Source organism: Cajanus cajan, chromosome 4, assembly GCF_000230855.2.
Source record: "Cajanus cajan strain Asha chromosome 4, NIPB_CcT2T_4, whole genome shotgun sequence".
Classification (NCBI taxonomy): Eukaryota; Viridiplantae; Streptophyta; class Magnoliopsida; order Fabales; family Fabaceae; genus Cajanus; species Cajanus cajan.
Genome location: NC_138520.1, coordinates 60021546 through 60047125, shown reverse-complemented (window position 1 = coordinate 60047125; position 25580 = coordinate 60021546). Strand labels below are relative to the sequence as shown.

Genomic DNA, 25580 nt, shown 5'->3' with positions numbered 1-25580 from the left:
CGCCCTCAAACTGTCCTCGTAGCATTTCCTCGCGACTTCTTGATCGACACATAGGACCCCGACCTTTCCGCTAGGCAAAGGATACTTCAGCTTCAAGTGAGGTGTGGAGACGACTGCTCCCAATTTATTCAGCGTGGGTCAGCCTACTAATATGCTGTAGGACGACTGGGCGTTCACCACCAGGTATCGAACAGTGATAGTCTTCATGTTGTCTCCCTTGCCAAAGGTTGTCTCCAAATCGGTGTACCCCCTGGCCGTTACCTGATCACCTGCAAAACCAACTAACGTACCTGCATATGGCATAAGGAGATCGGTTAGAATTTTCATCCCGACGAAGGCTTCCCAGAACATTATGTCTTCCGAGCTACCTTGATCCACCAACACTCGTTTCACATTGTAACCCATGACAATCGCCGAAACGACTATAGGGTCGTCCTCATGGGGAGACACACCCTCAAAGTCGGCGTCCGAGAACGTGATGGCTGGCCGAGTAGGTCTCGCCCAATCTGAGATTGATAACACTGATCGAGAGTATCTCTTCCGTGTTGTTGACGTCGGACCTCTTCCAGCAAATCCCCCTGCTATGGTGTTGAAGTCTCCATGGACAGCTTGCTGGTGAGTCTCTGTACTTTTTTCTGGAAGATCTCTAGGGGGAGACCTCCCTTCTCACCTCCCTCTTCTCGTGTCTTCTCCTTCACGCCTGCGTCGCCTGTCGGATGAACCTTCATATTGCTTCCCTGCAATGAATTTTTTCAGACGACCCTCCTTGATAAGGCGCTCAATCTTTCTACCGAGAACGAAGCAATTCTCCATAGTGTGTCCATGGGTCCGATGAAATTCGCACTAGTCGGTTTTGTAGGGTCCCAACTGGCGGTCAGTCATCGCTGGGAACTCGAAAAGTGACGCACTATTAACGTCATGCAGTATGTGCCGCCTGGGAACGTTGAGTGGAGTAAACTTCTCTTCTTCCTTGTTGCGTGTCCACTCGCCCCTTGGCCGACCAACATGATCGGCCTGTCGGTAGTTGCTCTCCTTCGTGTTGTAACGGTCACGACGCTTACTCCAATCCGACCGCGGTCGGAGATGCTTATTGTCCTCCTTATTGTTGCCCCCTGTTTCTCGGCTCTCCGCTGCTCTCTTGTTGATCTGCCCTTCCTCCGTCTTAATGTGGCTCAGCGTGAAGGCTCTCACCTCCGACATCGTCTGGCAATTTGCTCTTTCCAGCGCGATGTCGAAAGCTCCAGACCTCAGGCCTTCAGGGACTCCTCACGCTGCTGTTTGAGGTCGAACAGGTCCGACGTGATCGGCGGTTTCTTCTTGTTAGCAGCGAATTGTGCCATGAAAAGCCGACTGAAAACATCGAAGTCGGTGATTGATCGGTCGGGGAGGCCGCTAAACCAATCAAGCGCTGCCTTTTCGAGTGTGCCCATGAATAGTTTGCAGCGGACTTCCATGCTCCCTCTGCAAATCAGCATCTAAGCTCGGAAATCCGTCAAGTGCTGGCTGGGGTCCTCCGTTCCATCAAAAGAGTCGACTTGGGGAATCCGATGATCCCTAGGGATGATCTCGGCTTCTATGGCTTCCGAGAAGGGTCGGAAATCCCTGGGGACTTCCATCATGACGTCTTCCTCCACTGTCCTGGTGCTGGCCGTTATTCTGGCCTGCATCTCGTCTGCGCGCCTCCTGATCTCTTCGTTTTCACGTTGGATGGCCTTCTCTCTCTCCCTGGATCGCGCATTCTCCTCTCTCAAGCCATTGATCATGGCCATCATCTCCTCCATGGTAGGGGGTTGTGAGTTGTTGTTGTTATTGCCGCCTCTCGCCATGGTAAAGTGTAGGTTTCTGGTATTTCTTGGGGCGTAGGAAAAGTTTCACCGTAGCCCCACGGTGGGCGCCAAAATGTTCCGGCCAAGGGATGCGCTAGGGTTTTTCCTAAGTCAAGCCTCAAAGCCAGAGCATTCAAAAGTGTAATTTGTCTGCCTAGCCTTAGGGTTTTAGGTTTTATACTTCCTTTGTTCATGGGCCTCATGGACCCCGTGAATGGGGGGATTTTCTTAACCGTCACCCTTTTGAAGATATTTGACGATCGTGAGAATTGTGGATAAGGTCTTAAACGAAATTCTCCATGCCGAGGGGGTAGTCGGGTTATGGCCGAGGGGGTAGTCGGGTTCTGGCCGAGGGGATAGTTGGGTTCTGGCCGAGGAGGTCCTATTGGTTTGAGGTGTCGGGATGGGGTCGAGCTGATTCACGTCGAAGTGACACTCGGGCGTTAACCGAGTGACCTACCAAGAAAGGATCAACCGAGTTCCTAGTCGGCCTATCACCAGGGAGGGTGTAAGGTCGTGCTCCGACTGGGGCTACACTCCGTTAATGGAAGTCGATCGGGGATTAGCCGAGACATTACACCTTTAAAACGACTCAACCGTTTGGTGATAAAGACACCATATTCTTCACCTTTTTTGGACCTCCACACCTGAAACTCAGAAAAAAAAAAAAAAAAAAAAAAAACCCACATGCAATGAAAGAGATAACATCCATGCACCAAAAATAGTTCAATTGAAGTGCTAGAAACAACATGCATTCATCCGATGCACCAAATCAACCAAAACCCCGTTTTAGCCTGAAAACCCCAAAAATGAGAAAATCCCTCAAATTAGCAATTCAACCTCCAATTCATGCATCAATTGAGTTTCTAAATTCACATGCAACCAATCTATCACAATCCTAGCTTCTTCTACCTGAAAATTGGCTCAAAACAGCCAAGAAGAGGAAAAAGAAGAAAAATTCCTAAACGATCGACCCACAAACTTCAATCCGCCAAAATCAAGCTTTCTAGCTTGAATTCAAAGAAAAGACAGAAGAAATTAGTAATCTATAAGAGAAGAGGAATCAAGTAGAAAAATTTGAGAGAAAAAGGATCCCATGAATCCAAAACCCTTCTCTTTAAAACTTCTCTCTAGATTCTCTTTGAGAATTAGCTTATGAGGTTTCATTCTCAAAGAAAATCTTATATACCATTCTTTCTAAAGTTAATTAAATTCTAAATAATTAACTTACTACATTATTATATATATATATATATATATATATATATATATATATATATATAAGGAAATATTTATATAAAGGATATTTTGATAATAATATTCTTTTATAAAGAAAGTTAATAAAACTTTTATATAAAATTTAAAAATTAAATAAAATATCATATATTATCCTATCAAGATATAGTAATTTTAATATAAGATGAGAAAACAACATAATATTCATAATTTTCAGGGAAGAAAATTTAATTTACTCTAAATAATAACATTTTAATATTAAATAAAAAAATTATATTATTAAAAGTAAATATGTTAAAAATGTGTTATTAACACTCTTCTTGAATCCACCTTCACATAAATACCAAATTTGTAAAAATAAGAAATAATTTGAAAGCGTTGAATCATTGTTTTGACTTTTGAAATTGAGAAGAGTTGGGTGATGATGGAATTAAGTAGATCATCTCCCATAAGAAGTCTTAAACGAAAACGGCTAAACCCTAACAGTGGAAGCGCAGAGTGTGTGAGTGTGACAAGACAAGAAACCATGAACAAGACTGTTCTTCCTCAATCTTCATCCAACAAACCTAAGCCCCCTTTCAAGCCTGCAAAGGATGACACCAAGCCCATGCTTCAAGACCCTGTACTCTCTCTACTTCATGTCTTCTTGCCTTCTTGTGCTTTCATTCTTTATTATTTACTCTCTTTTTTTTTTCTTTTGTTGTTTTTCAGATACTGAGATCCGACCCAATTGAAACAGAGGAAGCTGTGCTGCGATTGCCTCCATTCTCAATCCCCACTTCAACTTCCCCACCTCAAATGTCCTAAATCTTTACCTTTTAGGGTTTTATTTTGGCTTTTAAATTTTTTAATTTTTGGGTTTTGAAATAAAGGCAATATAGAATTAAGAAAATGAACCAGATTTTTGTTCTACTGGGTTGTAACATGTGTTCAAACAATGGAATAAAGGATTTAGTCTTTTCTTTATGTTCCGTTACACCATACATTTGCATTAATTCAAGTGTATTCTTGGATTTCGACAATTGAGAGCTTCATTGTTAAATGGCACGGGATAACAAAGGTTGGTCTAGTTGGTAAAGATAAGTTTCATGTCCCACCATGACATGAGTTTGAATCTCGTTGTTGATGTGAAGATGTCATTGGTTGGTGAGTAATCTATAAGTAGCCTTCATGGTTAAATGCCATCGCTAATTGGTAAGGATAGACATCAATTCCCCCACTATGACATGAGTTTGGATCTCGTTGGAGTGTGAAAATCTTGTTGGTTGATGACTAATCTACAAGTAGCCTTATAAGTGTTTTTTTGACCCGTGGAGCCTGTCTTGACTCTGATGAATTCTATGAATTCAACTCACTTAAAAATAAAAGTGTTCAATAGCATGGCATGGAATACTTTGTTAGTCATATTCAATGCATCTCTTAATCAAATATTACCATTCATCTAATGGATAGCCTTTTTTATACTTGCTTTTCGCTTGGAAAGTTTCATCTTGGAAATTTTATGTCTGGCTTGAAAGTTGAAAGAATAGTTTTACTGCTAGACAGTAGTGATGCAAGAATAATGAATTAGGATTTACAGCCCGTTTGGTGCTTCTCTGGTTATGTCTGTCAGATTGGGAATTTCGAATACTCATTGTCAGTGTACACGCTGCACCATCATGGGCTTTATTTACTACTACTTGATATCACAGTAATCAATATTAGTAGTTGACAGTTTTTTGAAGTTGAATTTCTTTTACAGCTAGAAGATGCTGTTGTGCTGGTGTTTATTTTGGAGTTTTGTGAATGAGGAATGTGGGATGGCTGTTTCAAAGTGGAACATTTTATTTTTCTTTTCAACCGCATTCGATGGCATGATTTTGTCAATGTTTTGATGACTGTGTTGAAATGATTACAGGTTCAACAAGTCATTTGGTTGGTCCCTACAGGCGACAGTCATTAAGTAATCAATCTTTGTATAAGAAAAACTCAAGTTTTAGTCCTTATTCATCCTGATTAGTATATATTGCTCTTTATTGTTACTATGTTGCTAAAGTTTTAGTGTGAGGGTAACTTATAGGGGCTAAAACTCAAGTTTTTTTCCCCATAGATTGATTCATTTGTAAGTGTCATGTATAGGGACCAAATTATTAGTTTAACCATGATTATATTTCATGGTGCTTGTGAATATGTCACTAGACTAGCTTGAAGATTCAACGATGGAATATGAACCTATAAAATACTGAAGGTCTTTGTATATGATTGCCGCCTTGTGTGGAATTTGTCTTCTCCAATTTTTAAATTGTGATAATCATTTCTAGTTTGAGAAGTCCCTGCAGATTGATGTCTTGCAAAATCCAAGTAATGGGAAAGTAAAGAGAATGAATTGTGTGATTGTGTTCTTTTTTCTAAGATTTATTTTGGCCCATCTGTGACTACGCTATCCCTTATATTGGGTTTTTGGTTCTTACAGCTTTGGACATAAAAAACAAAATAACTTCTCATTAACCACTTTCAAAAGAAAAAATTACAAAGAATAAAATAAAACAAACTTTTTATTAGTTAAAATTAACTTATGCATGATGTTAAAAATATCTTTTCTTTGAAAAAGTTAGTAAATATTTTTTCTACAAATTAACTTATACATAAATTAATTTAAACTTATAAGAAATTTTGTTTTATTTATTTTTTCTAGAAGAGTTTGTAGAAAAATTTATCTTAACGGATCTTTATCTACTTTTAGGATTCATCTAACTATTGATTTCATCTACTAATAGGATTCATTTTCATCTACTTTTAGGATTCATCTAACTATTGATTTCATCTACTGATAGGATTCATCAAACCAATGGTGTCGTGTGATTAATATGGTGTATTTAACCTAGAGAGAGATTATTATTGATGTAGTTATGATTCATCTAACCTTTTAGCCTATAGCTTTGCAAAGATATAAAAGAAAAATGGTAATGTTCATATATAGCAAAATAAAACCTATAATTGGTTTTTAAATATGCAAAGAATTTTTGGTAGATTAACTAGTATCCATGGAGATTTTAAACAACATATTGGGGTCGGAATCGATTTTAAAAGTTGAACGCACAAGCAAACATATGAATGTGTTTATATATTTAAACAATATATATATTGGTATCTAAAATTCTGAATTGATTTCTTAATGTGCTGACTGAGAGTAATGTTTCATCTCAAAGTCCACTCCAATCTTTTTAATTTCTCTGTTGCAAAGGAGAGAAATTCTTCTAATGCCAATCCAAATCTCAAAGGTTTAAACATAAGTACTGGATTGACTTAAAAACAACTAACGATTGAAATTGCTTGGTATAAAGAAGGGTCAAAAATAAAATTAAGAATTAATATAATTATAATCTCCAAGTAACATACCTGATCATGAAATAAGATAGGTTAAATTCAAACAAACCTATTTGTTTAAGTAAATAAACTAGTTTGATCAAATACTGAAGATTTTCAAATGATTTACAAACAACTTCATTCATTTCGAACAAATGTAAGCAGTGGATTACAAAATTCGTGCGGCTAAGAGGCGAATATTGCGATTTTGGAAAAAATTATCAGCAAGCTATTGCTTAGGTTTTTTTTTTATATTTTTTTCCTGAAGAGCATCTTGCTATCATAGTTGCAACTAAATAGTACATCCTTTGGTCAAGAAAGGTTTATTAGCATTCCAACCTTTCTTAAAATGATGACTATGTTTCATATTTTTGGTCATGGAACACAGGACCCAAAACAAACTTGAGCATACTATGACTCACATAAAAATTAACATATGGGACTTACAGAATCAATTCTACTACAGCTCCTTGATATTTAATTATCTTATCCCTTCAGTTTTACAGGACTTACTACTTGGACACTAATGAGGAAATCTTCTGTTTCTCAAGATTCCCTGATAAAACATCCCAAAGAAAAAGCAAAATCTGTGACTAAGGACCTGTTTAGATAAAGTAAATATTTCATCTATGGAGTTAATCAAACTACCCCCAAAAGCAACATGTGCATGTGATTACCATGGTCCTAACCTTGTTGCTATAGCTTTGCTGCAGTCAAACCTTAACTACATTGTCAACTATGAACGATGAGGAAAATGCAAACAAATTAAATAAGCATTTAAGCATCATTGAAAAGTAAATGCCATCTATATAATGAGTTTAATACCAAGTTACCAACTGGTCTAAGCGCAAATTTTGTTACAGGGTGAACAATAACTAATCAGGTGGCTGGTTCTAGGTCAGCACCACATTACAGGTTTGTTAGAGATCTCACAATCCCTAGTGATAAAACTATATAAGTGAAGAGTAATTATCCTGCACAAAGATAAAGTAAAGTTTATAACTTTCTTAAAATAAATAAACAATTGTTCAACGTCACATAAACGACAAAGCACCTGATCAGGCAGTCAGAAAGGACATATACAACAGGGTTGTTCTATTCCTAAGTTGTATTATTAGCTTCTAATTGTTATTTTGTCTCAATAGTAACTGAAATTCCACAGGAATAAGTTAACATGTTCCCAGAAACATCGCAAAAAAAATGCCAGGATTAACATGCTAAGGTTAAGATATAATCCGAGTAAATTCCTCAGTGGCTGGCTATGCTTATGTATTATCAATAACACTTAGCCTATGTGAAAAATCATTATTTCAAACAGCCAAGCCTTGCTCACCCCAAACCATTGAACAAGTATGCAATTTCCAACAAGTCCAGGTCCAATTTTCTCTTATCTGTCCCATGCATTCTCTGGTCATGAAAAGCCAGACCTTCCTTAAATTATACATGTTGTCAATTGTTACCTCCTTTCTCTGTACCTGTAACATACCCTTGCCAGATGGATCCCTTGACTTAACTCCCCTTTTCATCTTACAAAGATTCTAGCACAAAGTTCTAGAAATTACTTGCATAAAATTCAGCAACAAACTACTTCCCACAAGCTAAACGTATTCTTTAAATCAAATTTGAGTTCATGAATGAAGTAGCCAACAAAATATATAATATACACAAAAGTTCAATTCACTGTGAAAAATAGTCTATTGAGACAAGTAGACTCACATATGCTCTAGCCTCTAGCAGCTTGCACTTGAGAAATAAATCCACATGCTCTGGATGATCATTGTCCCCACTATATATCTTGGTAAGGGATAAGCATACATGAAACTATCATGTTAGGGGTAAGCATACATGTCAGCTAATGGGCACAAAGGTAAACTACGATCCTTAGGCTGCATATATTTAATTCTCAAATCAAATCCATGACAATTGTAATGGATTCTCATAGATCAAAAGGGGATTACAATAATGGAGAAAAAAGCAGACGTTAATCCTCATATTTGAACAAATTCTTTTTGTTCAAGATGAAGTGAACGTTAGAATACAATAAGGGGTTTAAATTGTTTTCCTTTTAAAATTTGTTCTTTTATAAGTTTGTTATTTAAAAGACAAGTCTTCTGAGTATTGGAACTAAGTATATTTTCTATAAAAAGTTTCCAAATTTACTTATTTGTTTTTGAGAAAGTGTCTTAGATACTATTAAAACAATTTTAGTTTTAGTTTGAATTAGTCAAATTAGTTTTTTATTTGAATAAGTTAATTAATTATTTGATAAAAATATGTTATTGTGTTGTTAGTGAATCAATTAGTTTTAGGTTTTATTCTTCAATTATTATAAAAAAAAAACTCCTAATATCATGGAATATATTTTTTGTTTGGTTATTTCAATGTATTTAAATTCAAGTTATTCAATAAAATTTAATATGCTTCTATAGCACAATACATTATCTCACACTCATTGTCTTCTCTATATATTATTCTTCCTTATTCCAAATTTAAAAACTCAACAATTGGTATTCGAGCTCTCTTCTTGAAGGACCCATTAAATAGATTTTGAATTAAGTTTCTCATATGTTGTTCCTCCTATCTTTGATGGGGAGAACTATGACCTGTGGACAGTGAAAATGGAATCATACTTAGAAACTTTGGATTTGTGGGGAGTCGTGGAAATGAATTATGACATGCTTTCACTACCTGAAAATCCCATCATGACCAAATAAAGAACCGCAAAGAAAAAAAAAAAGAAGGCAAAGGCAAAGTCATGCGTATTTGTTGGTGTTTCTCAAACCAGATTTACTAGGATCATGACTAGGGATGGCAAACATACCCGTACCCGCGGGTAATACCTGAACTCGTCCCGACTTTGACGGGGAATACCCGATTTGACCGGGTATGGGTAAAACTCGATATATTAAATCGGGTACGGGTACGGGTACGGGTATGTACTTACCCGCCTCGTACCCGTACTTGTTATCATTTTTAATTTAATTATATTAAAAAAATTTAATATTTTTTTATGTGTGATTATTTATTATAATCTAAGATAAATAAATAACCTAATTATAATTATAATATAATAAAAAAAATAATTTAAAAATATCTTTTTTTTTTACAAAAAATAAAAAATAAAAAAATTGACAGGTACGGGTACGGGTATACCCGATACCCGACGGGGACGGGGACGGGAATGAAAATCTATACCCGACGGGTATGGGGATGGGGACGCGGATGGATTTAACTCGCGGGGACGGGGACGGGTATCATGAAACCCGTACTCGACCCGCCCCGTTGCCATCCCTAATCATGACCCACAACACACCAACGTCAATTTGGAATTATTTGAAGGAAGAGTATGTAGGGGATGTTAGGTCAAAAGACAATTTTAGATCTCATCGATTTTAAGTTTTGTTGTTAACAAACATAATTTTTTATTATCAATAGTATAAAATTATCAAAATGACTAAGACAAATCTTTCATTAAGACTCAGGTAGATTTGGATATAAGATCCCTTGTATTGAAAGTCTTCCTAATGATGAATTCATATATGGAGGAGTGTCCTCCTAGTAACATGAAGGGTTAAGAGGTGTGTCCCACTATCGTAAGTTAACACGATGGAGCGACGATGCAATTACTTAGAGTGTGACTGAACTCTATGGACCATTATCAGATAATACTCGTGGATTAACTTTTGTTGCAATGGGGGTAAACCATTGTCTTTTGTTTAATGGAAGGATTGTTGGGATACAAGCAAGTCCCACATTATTCAAACAAGAGGATGGACATGAGTTTATATACACAATTATTTTTCATTAGTAAAAGGCCTTTTGGGTATGTCTAAAGGCAAAACTGTGAGAACTTAGGTCCATAACAAACAATATCTTACTAATGTGAAGACATGTATATATGTGTGAAAACCCTATCGAATTTAAAAATGCTTCCTCGATACCAACATTTTACAAAAATGAAAGAGAGACATGTTTTGCGTCAGAAAAGGACAAGAAAATCCCTATAAATACGAAAAGTTGTAGTTAAAGGTTGTTTCTATTGGTCCCGATAGAACACGAATCTAGAAGGGGGGGTTGAATAGATTCTACACTTCGATGACTTCTTATGGTCTTTAAAAACTTTTTCTTATTCTCTTCTTTCTTATCCTAATTACAATTAATCAATTTTAGATTAAAAATCAGTAATAATATACAAAATATTAGATATAGCATGCAACGAATCAAATACTTGTAATCCAAATTTATTTTAGAAATTACCTTCTTTATTTTATTATTGCCAAATTGCATATATGATGAATTGAATATGAACAACAATTGATAACAGATAAATAAACATTTTCTTGAAATTCTTTTTAACACATATCACAAGATGATAACAAAATTATATCAAGAGATGATGGTTAAGAGAGAATTACACAATGGTCTATATTGGTTCAGCCACACAAGGGCTTACGTCCAGTTTCTGACTTAGCATACCACTAAATCAAGTCATTCCACTATAATATTCTAGCTATACACACACCATGTACAAGCAATATTACAATCAGAATGAAAATCATAGACAATCTTGAATCCACAAGATTTCACAAACAAAGATTCTTACACCCCACAAGAACCTACTTGAGAGAAAACAATCTCAAGATTTCTCTTCACACTTTTTAAGACACCCTATCTCAAAGAGTAATACAACCCAGAAACACAAACAAAGATTTAAGATTAAAGAAAATACACCCGATATATGTAGAATGATCTTGTACAAAGATTAGCTCAAAATTTCTTGAAATCTTTCAACAACTCATCTTCTTCAATCAATCTTTAGCACTTGTATTCTTTCTGAAAAGTTTGTGATATATTCTTGTTCTAAAACATTTTTCAGAGTATATATGATCTCTCTTTTAAGTTTTTGAAAAGAGTTATATTTATAGTGTAAAGAGGATTTCAACATTTAAAAATTTTGTAATGGCTATAATCTATTACCTATAAAGGTAATCTATTACCAGATTTCTAAAAACTGAAACCACATTGATTTTAGAACAGAGGTAATCTATTATCAGGCATCGCAATCGATTAACCCGTGCTTCTTAGTAAGCATAAAACTAAATTTTTACAGAGGTAATCAATTACTTCAATGGATAATCGATTAACCTGATGCTAAAACACTTGTTTCACTCAAAAGTCACCATGATAATTGATTAAAATAATAAGCACTACAATTTTCAATTCAAATACTAAGTTTCAGTAATCTATTACTTGAAATGGTAATCTATTACCTGACTTAACATCGAATTCTTTTGAATGATTCAAGTTTCATTTAATGTTAAAACATCTATTACCAAAATTTGATAACCTATTACATTATGTTTTCACATAAAATGAGAAAGATTGAGATATGTTTACTAAAAGAACAAGATAAGTTTCGAAAACAAACAATCATAACAAGCAAAACACATGCAAGTCTAAGTCTTATGAAACAACCAATACAATATCCTTTTAACATAGGCCAAAAATAAAAAATGAAGCAAACTTAAACAAAGCTACATTAAAACTAAAACTACATCTTCAAAAAGGCTTCAGACTCAACAGTTTCATTACTGCAACATCTTGACACACGCATGGTTCTACCTATATGGTGCTAAAAGGTGATAAATTGTTTCTTTGATCAGATAAGAAGTGACAATTTGGTGGAAATATTTAATGTAAACATTTATTACACTAACGAACATGTATCCCCTCAAGAAGCAAGTCATAAAGACAAACAAAATGAGTCACGAGAGAGAAGCTTAAGGATTTGCAATGGTCATCTTCATCGAAGCTAAAAAAGAATGTGATGATAATCAAGTGATTATAATAGAAATTGATCATTCCTTTTGTAAAAAGTATTTGCACAAAAATTTGTTATATCACATCTTGGAAGGAAAATGAAACAACCTTGTAAACCTTTGTAACTTTAAATAATTGGATTTGAGCTTGAAAAGGCTTGTTTGTAAAAGAATACTTGTTGCTTAAACTTGAAGAGGCTTGATTGTAAAAATAATACTCGATGTTGAAGCCTTGAGAGACTTTGTGTAAAAAGAATAATTGGGTATATTGCTTGAAGAGACAATTCAAAAAATACTTTAGGTTGAGTCAGAAATGGTTTGGTAAACAATACTTGTATCTTGATAAGATAGTGAAACTTTATCAGGTTGGATTAAGAATTGAATGTAATCTTGGTAGTTCAGATGAACCAGTATAAATCCCTAAGTTAATTATTTTCTTTGTTTGATCTCTTATATCTGTTATGAGTACTACTTCATTGCACTGCAAAAAATGGGAGTTTTTAAGTAACATTATTCGACCCTTCTTCTAGTGTTTCTCTTTTCTCCACAAGGGATGAACAAATCCAAGGCATGCAAGTATTAAATTTGATGAGGGAATTCGAATTACAAAAGATGAAAAAGTTGGAGATGATTAAAGGTTACTCAGACAGATTGCTTGGTATTGCTAATAAGGTTAGATTGTTGAGTGATAAATTTGTAGATTTTAGAATTGTTGAAAAAATTCTAGTTACAGTGCCAAAGAGATATGAAGCATCTATAACCACCTTAGAAAATACAAAGGATCTATCCAAGATATCTATGGTAGAAGTTATACATGCTTTGTAATCCCAAGAGCAACAAAGGCTCATGAGGGAGGAATCAACAATCGAAGGGGCCTTATTAGCTAAACAACAAAATGTGACCAAGTACAAGAAAAAAATATTTTTGGTGGAACAGGAGCAAGTTCAACATCAACCAATGCAAAAAGAAATTGGAAGAAATCTTATCCACCTTACTAACATTGGGGAAAGAAAGGCCATCCACCATTTATGTGTTGGAGAACACCTGATGTTAAGTGTAATGAGTGCAATCAAATGAGGCACGAAACTGTTATTTACAAAAATAGAAATCAACCACATGGTGAAGTAACAAAGGCTATTGATAAAAAGGTAGAGGAAAAGGTTGTTGATAAAGAAGGTGAGGAGTATCTATTTGTTGCTACATGTTTCTTTAACATTGAAACAAGTCAAAATTGGCTTATTGACAGTGGTTGAACGAATCACATGACAAACAACAAGGATCTATTCAAGGAATTAAGTAATGAAAGCACATTAAAGGTTCGAGTTGGAAATGGCAAGTACATTACTATGAATGTAAAAGGAACTGTAGCAATCTCAATCTACTCAAGTAAAAAATTCATTTTTGATGTGTTGTATGTTTATGAAATTGATAAGAATTTATTGAATGTTGGACGACTACTTGAGAAAGATTATAAAGTGTTCTTTGAAAATAAACATTGTTTGATTAAAGACACATGACAAAGATATTCTTAGAGTAAAAATGAGAAGAAAAAACTTTATTCAAAATCCATTGGAGGAGGAGAAATTTGTTTTTTCGACAAAAGAGAATATCATTGAACTGTCATATAAAAGGCAATAAGTTGAAGAAGAATTAGATGATTTTGAAATAGAAGCCCCAAAAATGGTGCTATTAAAGCAAGGTTGGCGGAAACAAAGAACAAGAAAAGGCAAAGAAGTGAAGCCAAAAGTATGGTATCATCGCAAAATCTACTTTAAAGAAAGCAACTACTGTTCAAGATTACACAAAAAGGCATATACAATTGGTGGAATATGCTTTGAAAGAAGACAAAATGAAGGAGAAAATTGCAAGAAATGAGCATGATGAGAAGTATTTAAAAATCTTGATTAAGAACATGAAAGTTGAAGATGTCAAGACCAAATCACATAAGACATTGTTAATATCTTCTCTAAGACATTGAAAATTAGCGGGTTGAATTTTTTTAGAAAAAAAATGAAGTTTGCAACCTCCAAGACAAGGAGGAGTGATGAGAATGTGTGCCTTAGATGCCATCAGAGCAATTTTAGTTTTAGCTTGAATTAGTCAAAATAGTTTTTTTTTTAAATAAGTTAATTAGTTATTTGATAAAAATATGTTATTGTGTTGTTAGTGGATCAATTAGTTTTAGATTTTATTCTTCAATTATTATAAAAAAAACTCCTAAAATCATGGAGTGTATTTTTTATTCAATTATTTCAATGTATTTAAATTCAAGTTATTCAATAAAATTTAATATGCTTCTATAACACAATACATTCTCTCACACATGTTGCTTTCTCCATATGTTATTCTTCTTTATTTATGAGTACTAGAACTAAATATGTTTTCTAAAATGAATTTTTGAGTTTACTTGTTTAATTCCCATCTAGGAAAAAAGATTAAGTTGTTGATGTCTTCTCCAAGACATTGTAAATTAGCAGGTTGAATTTTATAGGAAGAAGATGAAGTTTGCAGCCTCCAAGGCAAGGAGGAGTGATGAGAACGTGAGCCTTAAATGTTGTTAAAACAATTTTAGTTTTAGTTTCACTCAATAAAATTAATTTTTTTATTTGAATAAGTCAATTATTTAATAAAAATATGTTATTGTGTTATTAGTAGATTAATTAGTTTTAGATTTTATTCTTCAGTTATTATCAAAAACTCCTAAAATCATGGAGTATATCTTTTATTCAATTATTTAAATGTATTTAAATTCAAGTTATTCAATAAAATTTAATATGCTCCTACGACACAATATATTCTCTCTCACACACGTTGCCTTCTCCATATGTTATTATTCCTTATTTATGTGGAACTAAGTATGTTTTCTAAAACTAGTTTCCAAATTTACTTGTTTATGATTCAGATTAAGTATCAATATATCGATGAATACAATAATTTAAATAAACAAGTAAAGAGATAAGGAAAGAGAGATTATACAAATGATTTATGTTGTTGTGTTGTGTGTAGTGACCTATCAAATCGTTACATATTTTATGACATATAAATATATCTATTTATTTTTGTCACTGAAATTTAATTTATATATATTCCAATCATCATAAGAATTTAAAAATACATATACTACTTATTTAACTATATATATAACATATAAAATCCAACTTGAGTGGGTGCGAATGGTAAGAGACTTGCATCCTTTAATCAAGTGGTTGGGATTTGAATTTTGACTTTTGAGAATATAGAAAACTCAAGCTGGAAGAGAATGTCCACTTATTCGATGTCTACCTATTTGATATTTGTCAAATTCTGTGGGACATTAGTCTTTATATTCAATGGGGGAACTCCTTGATGATGATGATTATAATAATAATAATAATAATAATAATAATAATAATAATAATAAATATAGAACATATAAAATAAAAAGTCTTATTATTTTAAAAGATATAATTATAATAATAAATTGTGAGACCATACTTAAATGATTCAGGTTAATGTAACAAAAACAATGATTAATGTTAAAAGATAAATGATTAAGACATTTTAAATAGTGATCTAATTATCAACTTATTTAAATCTTGAATATTTATGGATAGTTATTGTTCAGAAAGTTTGCTGATATTGTTAAGATTTAATGCTTGTTGGACTGTTACAATTTTACCATTAAATAAATGTATTGATGAGTTAAGGTAAGAGGATTTTATAAACTACCCTTGCCACAAATCCTAATTCCTAATTGATTTGGAGCTTTTTGACATACTAGGGCAATATCTTGACATCAAGTTCACTAACATCGTTAGAGTCACTACATCCAAGGTATTATCCACTTTGACATTTGTTGAATTGTTACAGTTTTATCCTAGAAAAGTGTTTCAATAGGTTAAAAGAAGATAATACTTATAAACTACCTTAAACGATGTGAAACTTTTTCACACATAAAAATAAGTCACTACTACATTTTAATTCTTTAGCAATATTTTCTTTCTTACATTTGTTAAAATGTTACTATATGTTGAATAAATAGGTTATTTTGCAACATTTGTTTTTGAAAAATGTTATTATATATAGAGTAATATTTTTTATTTCAGTATTATTATTTCCAATTGTTTTCAAATCAAAATCTCATATCGAGTAAAAAAATATTGCATAGGTTATTTTGCAACATTTTTTGAAAAAAGTTACTATAGATAAGTAACATTTTTTTTTTATCTTAACATTATTCTTTCTAATTGCTTTTAAAATTAAAGTCTCACATCGAGTAAAAAAAATATTTCTCTCATTTATAATTGTTATCCATAATTAAAGTCTCACATCGAATAAATGAATGACTCATAAAGAGTATATATAATCATATAGTTATACTTAAGATAAATGAACTTTGATATTTGATGATAATTAGTTGTGACTAATTAAAAATGTCTTCAACCTTTTCTTAAAGAATTCCTATGAGTTTATGAGGCATAAAAATATATTAATTGATAGCAATATCTAAATTAAAACTAATTATCACTTTATAAAGTTAACAAGAACTTAGAAACATCATTAAAATGATACAAAAATACCACTTTGATAACATTTGAAAAATATTACTTAATATATAAAAATGTTATTTAAAGTCTTTAGCAATATGAACTATATACAACATTTAATAATATACTACAAAGCAAATTAACAGCATTTATACATAATTAGGTAATATTTTTCAAATATTGCTAAAAACTCTTTATATTATAGTGAGTCTCTTAAACGAAACTAAAAAATAAAAATGACTTAAGTTCTCTTTCTAACGTCAAACAATGCTTTAAATATAGTAACTTTATCAATGCTAACAAACTTGAGTAAAAAACTTATTTATTTATATTCATCTGACTAGTATAATTAAAAAATTTAAAAATAAATTTTAAAAAATACTTACCAAGGAATCAAATATCAAGACCACAATATTAGAGTTTTATGTTATAATAAAAAAATAATTTAACCTTGAAAGAAGTTAATATCATACTTTTATTAACATAATATTTATTATTAATTAAAATTTATTAGAAATTGTAATCTTAAGTCTCATTTTTTATTTGACAAATTTAACTGATTATGACTATATAATTTTTAATAAAATTTAACAAATGATAAAGTGTGTGAGAAATTTTATGAGAACCTCTCTTTAACTTTTATTTCCAGTTTAGTTTAGAATCAAATATTTATAAGAGAAATAATGCAGTGCAATGATGACATTGTACATGATTTTATTTATTTATTATTGCCGTTGACTTAAGGCATGATGAGTATGTGATACATACATAGGAATTAAAATGTCAGATAACCTTTTAATGTTAGATAGCCTTTTTAATATCTCCTATGTACAGTTTTTCAGACTAGTGACCTATGTGCTAGAAAATAAGCTACTTATTGCACTTATTATATAGCAATGTAGCATATACAAGTGTTTTTCACCTTTTTGCTTTCAGCATGGCTAATATTAATCAAGTTCTTTTTTTTCTTCCCTTTTTTACCATAAAATTTCTCTACCTGATGTGACAGTCTACCATTCCTTGTCCATATAAGTTTAACCCAAAAGAAAAACTATTAGCATTGCAAAATAAAACAATTGATGGTAGAATGTATGTGGCATAATTGAGATTTGTTTTTATGAAGAATATCTTTTGATTAATAATTAAAGACTATTTTCCTTTTTCTAAAAATACATGCAGAAAAAAATTATAGACAAAAGTGGAATCATTAACTGCATGCTTATGCAACATGATTGAAAAGGTTAATGTTATTTCATGCAGCAAAATAAGAAGCATGTTATTTTGTGGAATCTGAGTAGTATAATATATAGTTTAATGCAAGATTGTGCACAGACACAGTATAGAACTGATTTGGATCTCAAACACGTGTAATGTTTCATTTGAGTCAAAGTGTGATGCTGAAAATACTTATTACCAATCTCACACGATTCAGTTCTGCTTTGTCTTTGGTGTGTCATGAAATTGAGGAATCTCATAGTTCAACTTCATGCTTAGATTCTCCACTTTTTTTTTATCAGTTGTTGTTCAACCATATCATAAGAGTGAGTTCAAACTTAGATTTTGTATCATCCAATCACCTTATATATGCCAATAATCACGACAATGAAGCAACCAAATATTTACTTATTTTTTAATATAAAAAAATAAAATATATCACTAATATTAGATTGGCAACAACAGGAAATCTCTATATTCACGCTCATATATCTTAAAACAATATATCACTTGTATATTTGAAGTTTAATTATTCATGATGAAATCTATATTTAAACATATTTTTGATGTATATAAAATGAGTGTGTATTTGAAAAAATGTTAAATTCAATGTAACATAATGTATATTGAATTAATGTTACTCTCTTGTTGCTTTTCATTTGATGCCTTGGAAAGTGAATTTGAAACTGTAAATATAAGTCAAATTTAACGAAACGCATGTTCAAATTCAATGAATTTTACTCTCTTGTTATTTTCTGTTTGATGTCTCAAAAAATGTATTTGAAACTAAACTAAATACGCTCCAAGTTAATTTCAACGTAACGTATGTTCAATAAATTTTACTCTCTTGTTACTTTCCGTTTGATGTCTGGGAAAATGCATTTCAAAGCTTAAATTTTTTTTTTTTAAATTAAGAATTATTGTTTTTAGTTTTTACTAATATGTAATCATAAGGGCACATCCACAACTATATGTAATATTATGTTAGCATGTTATACCTATAAAAAAAATATAGATGTATAAAAAATATTGTTTATTTATTTTAAAATGAACATTAAAATGAAAATAATGATTTTAGAAAGATAAAAATAAAAAAAAAAATATCTTACACCGACAAAAATTAGTTCTTATTCATTTTATAAGAATAAAAAATAATAATACCAAACTTTAGAAAAATTTAAAATAAAAAGCGAAGAGATCAAAACCAAAATTCGTTCACTTTATATTTGACTAAAAATATTTTAAATCTAAAATCAATCTATTTCACTTATTCTCATGTAGAATTTCTCCTCCATTTATGTTTGTTAACTTGAACTTATATGAAGTCTAAAAAAAATAATAACCTATGTGGTGATTAGGTGAAAGAAAAAATAGAAGGTAGCAATAAAACCCTTCATAAATGCCTCCCACGCCATTTCTATGCTAACTCTAGCAAAGTCAAAAGCACCAAATTAATTGCCATTACTATTTCAATTTAAAAAGTACAACCCTTTCCCTCTTATAAACTCTTCCTCATTCACTTCCAAATTATAAAAACTGCATCTCCCTGCCTTTTACTCAAATTCATAGTCAACTAACTGACCAAGAAGAAACAAACAAAATATAAGAAAAACTGCCATGAACTACAAGAAAACAACACTTCCATTTTAAAAAACTTAAAGAGGTGCAACAAAGTCAACACCCTCTTCTTTCTCTTCCCAAAAACACCCTCTTCCTTGTATTCAGTTTCACCCCTGTTTTCCTCTGTTTTGTTCTGTTTTCCTCTGTTTTGTTCTCTCTGCAATGCAAGTTGCTCCACTTCCAGCATTGCCACACCCACATCCAAAGCTCAAAACTTGAACCCTTCCTTCGATTCTGCTCTCCAATGGGTAACCGAATCGGTAACCTCTTTCGCTGTTCCACCGGCGACTCCTCCGGGAGGTTCGAGGACAGAGTTTCCTTCCTCTCCAAGCAACGCCACAGAGACCTCGGAAACTCCATCTGCTACGTGAGACCCGACACGTGTCGGTTCTCCGGCGACGGAGACGTCACCGTCATGACTTTCCGGTCGGTCTTCGGCGCCACCGTGAGCGCAAACTCGTCGGCGACGGCTTCGACGTCGCTCGACGACTCGCTCCAACACGGCACCGTTTTGGATTCCTCTGCTTCGTTTCAGAGCTCTGCCTCCTTCACTTCCACCGTGGTGCCTTTTGATCGTGGATTCTCTGTGGGAGGGTCCACGGAAAGAGGGTTGTATTGGGGTCCTTACGATCGTGATGGCTCCATTGAGAGAGTTTCTCCTGAGGAACCTGTGAAGAAGGTGAAGAGAAGTAGCAGAATTTTGAAAAAGTTTTTCAGCAAGTTTTCTTCCATTGGGAGAATGTCGATTTTCAAGAAAAATGACAACGCTAATGCTAGAGTTAGTTGTAGTACTAATTTGAGTGCTGAGTTGAGTTTGAATGGTGTTGAGGGTGATAACTATTTGGATGATGATGATGATGATGATGATGTGTTGATGGGGTGTGAGAATCTTCATTGGGCTCAAGGGAGAGGTGGTGAGGATCGTGTGCATATTGTGATTTGTGAGGATCATGGATGGGTTTTTGTGGGGATTTATGATGGGTTTAATGGCCCTGATGCCACTGATTTCCTTCTCAACAATTTGTTTTATGCTGTGAATGACGAGCTCAAGGAGATGCTGTGTGGTCACAACAAGAAGTTTGAATCCATGGCTATGGATTCAGGCTCTTTGGAGTTTAAGGGAAATGGGTTGGTTCATGGTTGTTGTTCTTCAGGTGAAAACAAAGAAAACTGTCCAATAGTAAATGAAGAGTTGAATTTGGAATGTGGAAAAGTGGAGTTGAGTGACTCAAATCATGTGTTGCAAGCTCTTTCAGAGGCGTTGAGGAAGACTGAGGATGCATTCATGAGGATTTCTGATGAGATGATTGGTCACAACCCTGTGTTGGCAATGATGGGTTCTTGTGTTTTGGTGATGGTGATGAAGGGTCAAGATGTTTACTTGATGAATGTGGGAGATAGTCGTGCTGTGTTGGCCACTCACTCTGGGGATTCTCTTCAGCTCACCATGGAGCATAGCACTCATGCGAAAGAGGTAGCTTGTGCAATGCAACTTGTTTTCTGAGCAATGAATGAATGAATGAAGGTTGGTGTTTTAAGTTCATATGACATAGTTTGTGAGACCTTTGTGAATCTCAGGAGGTTTACAGAATCAGGAGGGAGCACCCTGATGACCCTTTAGCAGTAACCAAAGGCCGGGTGAAGGGTTGCTTGAGTGTCACAAGGGCTTTTGGGGCTGGGTTCCTTAAGCAGGTAATTTTATACTCTTTGTTGAATTACTTACATTACTGCATAAAAAATATTGCTAAGAAATCTTATGCTGAATAATATAGAATTTGATCTTTAATTGAAATTAACCGGGGTCATGCAACCCATGTAACTAACTTCACCTAATAAGATAAGGCATTTTTTTAGATTTTCGTAACCACTGTAATTAAGGCTTTTTACTCTCCAATATCCCTGTAAATTTTGACTTTTTGGGTCGACTATAAGACTAATCCTCAATTGAGACTTAACTTCTATTTGGTGGAAGTGATTTAATAGAAAGAGAATGTATTACAGTAGATTTGAAGAAAATATTTGCTTTTGGTGGAAGGTATTTAAAGAAAACCGTGAAGAATTAAAAGTGAGTCCCACATTATTTTTTTATACTCACACCATTAAAGAGATTCTTGTAAAATTTAGGAGACATGTAAAATTACAACATGAAAAAAAATTATTCAAACTATATTGTAAGAGAAGGTAAAATAATAATTTTAAATATCAATTTCGTTTTAGTTCTCATCTAATTTCACTCTATCAAACAATTACAAAATTATCACTTTATTTCTTATCAAATCAATTCATATTCTCTCTCATTCCCTTCTATTCCTTCCCCTTCATCAAACAAAGCATTAGTCACATTTAAAGCTATTGAACCTTTTGTAAAGATGCGTTATAGGCTTTCTTCTTGTTAGTGCATAATAAACATGCAATGCTAGTTTTAGACTCCTATTCCTTACTGTTACATTGAATTATATTATTGATTATTGGTTTTAGAAGTAATAATACAAGTCAACTTTGTTAAGACTAATCATAGCACATGTGTCATGACAACACAACAGCCTTAAAATTTTGTTGCACCCCAGTTGCTACTTCAAAGAACCACTATATTTCACCTCAATTGTTGGATTACTTCACTGCTCTCTCTATATACACCCATGGCATGACTTTGTTGATCCATTTTGCAGCCTAAGCAAAACAATGCAGTGTTAGAGACTTTCAGAGTGAGCTACATAGGGGAATCCCCATACATCACATGTTCCCCTTCACTCCACCACCACAAACTCAGTCCAAATGACAAGTTCCTGATATTATCTTCTGATGGACTCTACCAATACTTCACCAACGAAGAAGCAGCTGCCAAAGTAGAGTCATTCATCACCATGTTTCCAGATAGAGATCCTGCACAACTTCTCATTGAAGAAGCACTTACTCGAGCAGCAAAAAAGGCTGGTATAAAACACTTTTCCCCTCAACTAAGACTCTGCTTGGATACAAATTTAGAAGAAAAAAAAACTTAAGTGCTTTCCTCAGTAAAGAGACTTCCAAATGTTTTTCTAAGTTTGTATCCAAACAGGATCTATATCAGTAAAGGAATTCTAAACAATCATAGTGAGTTTGACTTCATTGTTGCATGCAGGTATAGAGTTCCATGAGTTGCTTGATATTCCACAAGGGGAACGCCGTCATTACCATGATGACATTTCTATTGTCATAATCTCCTTGGAGGGAAAAATATGGCAATCATTGGTGTAAATATATGCATATGAATATATAAACTGAGAATACACAGCACAGTCATTGACACTGGCTGAAAGTTAGGGAAATTCCTTTTAGTTCTTTTTCTGTTACCCCTCTTTCAACATTTTTTTTTTCCAATACCAAAGATTCAAAATTAGGGGAAATCAAAGCTACCAGTTCAAATTCCCTTCTAGAAAGGACCAGTTCTATGTTGATTACCCATCAATTTTTTTTTTGTTTTCTTTCAGTGGTATATCTATATTGCCAGGGAAATATTCCCTTTCTCTTAGAATTTAAAAAACATTGTCATAACCTGATCATAAAGTCAATGCCAATTTTTATTTTCTCCAATGATACCAAAACGGCAAACAGTTGACCAAAGATCCTTATTTTCTGTGCTAAATTCATGAAGGATTTAAATGATCAGTTTCAAAACAATAAGAAACTGTAAGAGGGGCCCAGAAAATGGGTTGATCTTAAAGTACTAACAATTTCAAAAGGCATGGTCAACCTATTAAGAAGCAGGAAGTAGTAGTTTTGGATATAATAGGTTGATAGTCTAAGAACTTGTACTTTTTATTTCAAACTCTGCATGATTGAAATTATTAAATATTATTTGTACAAAATCTACGGCAAATTGATATTGAAAGCAAGGTTTTAATATGCTCGAAGAAAAAGTAAACCACATGACGTGTTTTCTAATGTTTAATCGCCAATTGGTTTCAGCAAAACATGTACAAATCATGCGTGACACTGTGACAGTGACAATAAATCTTGAAGATATGAATTTCAAATACACTACGTGTAGTTTAGGCACAAGGGTCGTAAAAGGCATGCAATGGGTCTACGGTAATTAGAAAACTTTGGATATTGATTATAAAATTACACGTGCACACTTCAATCGAAACAAGGAGTTTTAACAGTGATTTAGGTTAATCTAAGTTTTTTTTTTTTTTTTTTGTAAAGAAATCTAAGATATTTTGTTAAGTGATTAACAGTGTAAAACACCATTTGGTTCGTCAGATACATGTCAAAAATTATGAGTTCTTAAAAATTGTAGTGTCTCTAAATTTAATCACTTATAATTATTTTAGTTTCTAATATAGATAATATTATGATTAAGTCCTACATATAAAAAAAAAATTGGATTAAAATGAGTAATGTTTTACACTTTTCAAAAAAAATTATTTTTATTTTTTAATTTTCATGCTTTCAAGGACAAAGTGTCATGACTTACACTTTTAATTTTGTGAGATTTTTACATTGTAACTTTATTTTATTTTTTTTTCATGGTTCATATCATATTTCGATCAAAGTTCGATATTTAACTTTTATGTCATGTGATAACATTGGGGGCATCTGATCTGATTAATGTAACTCTAGTAAGTAACGTGTTGAAATATAAAATCATTTTCGTGTTTTACTTAAAAGTTTTAGCTACTTGAATAGTTGGTTAAGAACTTTTCTAACCATAATAATTCAGAGTGAAATATTCCTCAAATTTTCTAAATAAAATTCAATCTATCCAAAGGTTTCTTGCATGGGGGGAAATATGCCAATTGCCCATGCTTGAATGTCAAAGGTTAATTTACTGTTTAAAGAGAGACGTGTTAGATGCAAAAAGCATTTATATTCACTTTTTAATTTAAGTTAGTGGAATAGTTGTTTAATATGACTATTGTTGATCTTGTTCTTTGATATATATGTTTTTGCTTGCTATAGAATTATTGTTTAAAATTTGGACCAGCTGATTTGAGTGGAAAAATAATGCATGGATTAGGTATATGATTTTTTTAACACAAAAAAGAACTACTAATTTCAAAATCTATGTGCTAGTCAAATTTATCCAATATCGATGATGAAAAATCGAGAAACCAGTTGTTTTAACTTTTAAAATGTTTTATTCAACTGTTTTTTTTTTTATATTAAATAAGTGCCTAATGTGAAGTGATAAAAGTGTATAGATTGTAATAATATAATCTCTTATATTACAGATTTTTTTCACTTTGCATATCGCACAACATAATCATTTATTCTAATTTAAGATCATTCCTTACTTAAATTGAATGAAATATAAATACATTATTTATTTATTTGATAGACAAATTAACTTTAAATAAATTTTATTTATCTTTTTATACTGTTCACATAACAATGTGCACTAAGATTGACAAAATTTATTGGGACAGATATTTAAAACAATGCCAAACGAACTATATGATTCAGTATACAAATTAATAAAAGAGTATCTCCTATTTTATGTTAAAATTATATGGGTGGTAAGTGACAATGGCCTAATAGAACTGCTTGTTATGTTTTTAACAAAAAACATTTTAAAAAATGCAAATTGAAATAGTTTGAACCTTTTCAGAGGTAGTTTGAAGCATTTCCAAACCTTAGATCTCAACTGCGCAAATTTGACTTTTGCAAGTGTTTTAAAAGTCTGGTGAAATTTCCAAACAAACAAGTAAAGGTACTAAAACAAGCCTAGCTATAGATGTTTTTCGATTGAGAACAGCACAATGCTAATTCTAATATAGAAATCGAAAAAACTACATAAATAAATACATTAAATTGAAATAATGGGGGCATGATATTCCACTACTGCAAGAAGTTTTGCGCATTAATTCGAGCTGCGGAAATTGTATATTGGGGATCAATGTAAAGGATTATATAATTTCAAGAGATTAAAATTTAAATTTTTAAGAAGACGATTTTTTTAAAAAGAAAATATTATAAAATTATTGCTTTTTAACTAACAGATTCTTTTA

General features: G+C 32.7%; 2 protein-coding genes across 2 annotated transcripts; both read left to right on the top strand.

Moving 5' to 3' along the window:
• Positions 1–3467: 3467 nt before the first annotated feature.
• LOC114915260 (uncharacterized) lies at positions 3468–4028 on the top strand. Its single transcript, XM_029269735.2, has 2 exons — positions 3468–3684; positions 3774–4028. The coding sequence occupies exons 1-2, from the start codon at positions 3484–3486 to the stop codon at positions 3867–3869; spliced, it is 297 nt and encodes a 98-aa protein (XP_029125568.1). The 5' UTR covers positions 3468–3483; the 3' UTR covers positions 3870–4028.
• A 15803-nt stretch (positions 4029–19831) lies between these two features.
• PLL2 (pol-like 2) lies at positions 19832–23279 on the top strand. Its single transcript, XM_020354602.3, has 4 exons — positions 19832–21061; positions 21166–21279; positions 22257–22521; positions 22709–23279. The coding sequence occupies exons 1-4, from the start codon at positions 19832–19834 to the stop codon at positions 22822–22824; spliced, it is 1725 nt and encodes a 574-aa protein (XP_020210191.1). The 3' UTR covers positions 22825–23279.
• Positions 23280–25580: the final 2301 nt, after the last annotated feature.